General features: G+C 44.4%; 1 protein-coding gene across 1 annotated transcript; it reads left to right on the top strand.

The window, feature by feature from the left end:
* The first annotated feature begins 2,569 nt into the window (after positions 1 to 2,569).
* LOC105569029 lies at positions 2,570 to 3,817 on the top strand. The gene is made up of 2 exons (XM_012025159.1): positions 2,570 to 2,778; positions 2,848 to 3,817. Exon 2 carries the CDS (start codon positions 3,071 to 3,073, stop codon positions 3,680 to 3,682), a length of 612 nt encoding a protein of 203 aa, XP_011880549.1. The 5' UTR covers positions 2,570 to 2,778; positions 2,848 to 3,070; the 3' UTR covers positions 3,683 to 3,817.
* Positions 3,818 to 3,849: the final 32 nt, after the last annotated feature.

Below are 3,849 nucleotides of genomic sequence, written 5' to 3'. Positions count from 1 at the left end.
AAGCCACAATTCGTCTAGGGACTGCAATTTTTGAAAAATATAATAAAAAATTTGTCATCCCCCGACCAAGTATACAGAGTCCAGAGGGGGGGTGGTAGGGGGATGGGACCTGGGGGGATGGACAGTACTCGCCGAGGGGAACAACATTGCATCGGGTCCCAATCCCCTATCTCCAACCCTTGTCCTCGTTTCCTGGCCTGGGCACTCTAGGGGCACTTTAGGGGCGGTTTTGGGGATGAAGGAGTCGTCTCCGACCCCCGGTCCATACCTCGTTTGTCTTGTCTCGACGTCTACTGCAAGAATCGATAATAAAAAAAACCCGTATTTTCCATGTAATCCTAACCTGGTTTTAGGTAGTCCAATAACGATGTACAAAAAATTGTCTTTTATCTTCCGAGATTTAGTTAATGCAGATAGTCCAGATTTTTTATAGTAGGTAGTCCAGAAATGCAGTAAAGAAATATCCTTTTTTCCTCAGAATGATGTAGGATTACCTTAGGAAAATCGGTACAGGACCGCTTTCGAGAACGGTCTTAAACCGCCTTAGAGAACGGCTCGAAACCGCCTTAGAGAACGGTGCGAAACCGCCTTAGAGAACGGTGCGAGACCGCCTGAGAGAACGGTGCTTAACCGCCGTAAAATTACGGTACAGAACCGCCTCAGAGAATTGATTTCTCCTTTTTTTTACTTAACATGAGAACACTATTAGTCCAGTTCGTTTTCGTTTTTCTAACTAGAGAACCGTTGCTAAGATAAACAAACATATAAAAGAAAATAAAAAAGAAATAGCTAGCGCCTCACTCGTTCTTCTTCAAAAATAAATATCGCTAATTGCTTGAAATTGCGCGCGAGTTTTAAAACTTTAATATATATTATATATATCTTTCAACAGACATGGAGGAGGAATGATCGCGCCGAAAGCGATTCCAAAGTGTGTGCGAGAGAGGAAGGTATACGCCAACGTGTGTGCGAGAGAGAAAGGTATACGACTCAATACTCGTCCTCTCTGCGCATGCGTCGAAATTGATAGACGCTATAGCGGAAAACACACACTTTGGTATAACAGCATAAGCATATGCATAAAAAAATTGCTTGGTCCACAAGCAAATGCGTAAGGATTATAAATCAATAAAATTTCTTTTATACGTATGCACTTACGCAAAAGTGTGTGCTCCCCGCTTATAGGTAACAAATAATTAATATCTCAGCTGTGATGAATTACAGGTGACAAGACCTGTTATAAGTAACATTATTTAAGGATGTAATATAGTTTTATGATAAAGTTATTTTCTCCTCTATGGACAACTATGTGTTAAGAACACTGTCACGTCCAGCGCACATTTTTCGCTGACGTGGCGGTAGTAATTGCCCACCCGATAGGTACCACTGGCGCAGCGCGGCTACTAGCACGCGCGCAACACGTGATTAGCAGATATTCGCTCTCCTTCTTTTCCAAGTTTAACGATAGAATTAAGCGATTATTTGACGATAGCCGAGGCAGCCACTATAACAGACGAGTCCTTGGCGCCTCCGCTTTCGTCCCAAATTAATAAAAGGTTAATAATAACGAATAATAAGCTAACATCGACGATTTCCGTGGAAGGAGTGAACTCCACGGGAACCGTTGATCACAGCCGCGAGCGAGGGCGCTATGCGCCTCCACCGGTAGCCACGATGGCAATCAGGACCATTAAAAATCGCTGTAAATAAGAGAAATAGACCATTTATAGAAATTCCGGCGAAGCTTCTAGAAGGTTCGATGCCTACGTGACTCGACGCGATATAGCGGAACTCTAGGGAGAAAAACAAGGGATCGGTATGCGGATTAATTGATCGGCGGCGCGCGGCAAATTTAAAGTTTGAAAAACGGCATAAGGATGAACGGAGGCCCTCTGCCAAGATGACCAAAGCTCAAATTGTTTAGAGTACCGCAAGGTGCAATAATTAGCACAAGTAGGGTATATAGACCGGTTCTAACTCGGGAGCTCCGAGGGGGGAGCGGGGCGGGGGGGTACCCCGTGGCGAGGGGACAGCGGGGAGGGGGGTACTCCGTGGCGAGGGGACCGCGGGGAGAAGGGGAGCACGTGGTCTTGACATCGCGCAAGATGCTGACCTGTCACTACGTGACATGTAACAGATATCTAGGTGCTGACCTGTCATCGAACACCTGGACGGGTATGAGTCATGGGGTCAAGCGCCGAAACCTGGCTGATGACTTTCTTATCAAGGTGAACGATGTCGAGGAGTTCCACGCTTATTATTCCACGACGCTTGGCGATCCGCGGGGCGCGGGGAAGGAGATATTCTGTGGCGATCCGCGGGGGCGCGGGGAGGGGCAGGACCGCGACGCTACGCGATCCGCGGGGGCGCGGGGAGGACCGTGACGCTACGCGATCCGCAGCGCGGGAAGGTCCGCGGCGCGAGGCGATCCGCGGCGCGTGCATGTAATAGATATTACCGGGATGCCTTTGATTAGCGCGAACACCTGGACGCGTATTCATATTTTCCATGGCATGAGTCATGAGGTCAAGCGCCTATACCTGGCTGCTGACAGCGACTTCTTATGGTATATAAACGGTCCGGAAGCCCGCTGTACCACAGTAGGAGATTTTATACGAGATCGAGAACTAAGAATACGTTGGGACCCACGAACGCATCGTTAGACAAGAAGTTCGTATTTATCATCCAGTTTCTTCGTGTCCTGATAGACCGTAAGATTTCCTTAGCAAGAATGAATTATTACAAGGAAATGTCATCCACCAAGAAACAGCGTAGCGTGTAAGTACTACAAAGTTATCGTATATTTTCCTTTACCATTTTCCACATTTAATTGTATTTTTCAAACAGTTTTAACAATCGGCCTTACACACGGTATGTTCATCGAAGCAGTTATACGCCATCCGTTCCTCAAGATGAAACTGTATCGTGCAAGAAACAGTGTGGTGACGTGTGAGTACCATAAAGCTACTGCATATTTGCACACATTTTTTACACATATAATTGTATTTATTTTACTTTATACATATATTCTTTCAGTTCTAACGATGAACCGCATACCCCACCGCGTATCATGTGCAGGAGGTTACCGCTGACATCTACATCGTTCAAATACATAGACATTGGGATCAGAGTAGTACCTCGTGCATCCTACGTAGAAATAATTCTCGGCGATAATCAAGGACATCAGATTGAGTTAGATCAATCAATTTGGAAAGAATACAGACAAAATCAATCAAAAATAGACCAGCTGCTAAAGGCAACAGATGCGTCATTATCATCAGCGATACAGCTTAATCATTTAGCTATAGAACTAGTTAGAATGCGCCACGGAAATATTGTAAAAGTAACATCAAATAATACTTCTATGTACATGAAACCATCAACCATATCATTTTTATTTGAATTGGAACACTGTGTAGACTCCATACATTTTGAACTGTATGCGGATCTAGAAACTGTACATGAAAGCTTCGAAGAACTCGTTGTGCATGTACAAGATATGTGGATGAGTGGCGAAAAAAAGTGCGATACACCGAACGATGCAGTTAGAATCCTACACGACAAGTACTATAAAAATTCAACCGAAACTGGTGAATTTATTTCGATCATAATGCGCGAATTAATGGCTTATGCTGTAAAAGAAATTCTTGCCGAAGCCCATAGTCGGGGTGATGTATTTTGATAAATTGAGATAATAAAATGAGATTAAAATGTTTTTGAATGACATACATTTTTTCTTCCACTTCCAATCCATTCTATCTTCCCTTCCCAAGTAGTTAATAAGAAGAAGAAGAGCGGCAACATAGGGCTATATGCGAGGAAGAGAATGCGAATGGGGAGAGAGAGAGA

This window comes from Vollenhovia emeryi, unplaced genomic scaffold (genome assembly GCF_000949405.1).
Source record: "Vollenhovia emeryi isolate VEMERY1.0 unplaced genomic scaffold, V.emery_V1.0 DF942389.1, whole genome shotgun sequence".
Lineage (NCBI taxonomy): Eukaryota > Metazoa > Arthropoda > Insecta > Hymenoptera > Formicidae > Vollenhovia > Vollenhovia emeryi.
This window is presented reverse-complemented; position numbering and strand designations above follow the sequence as displayed.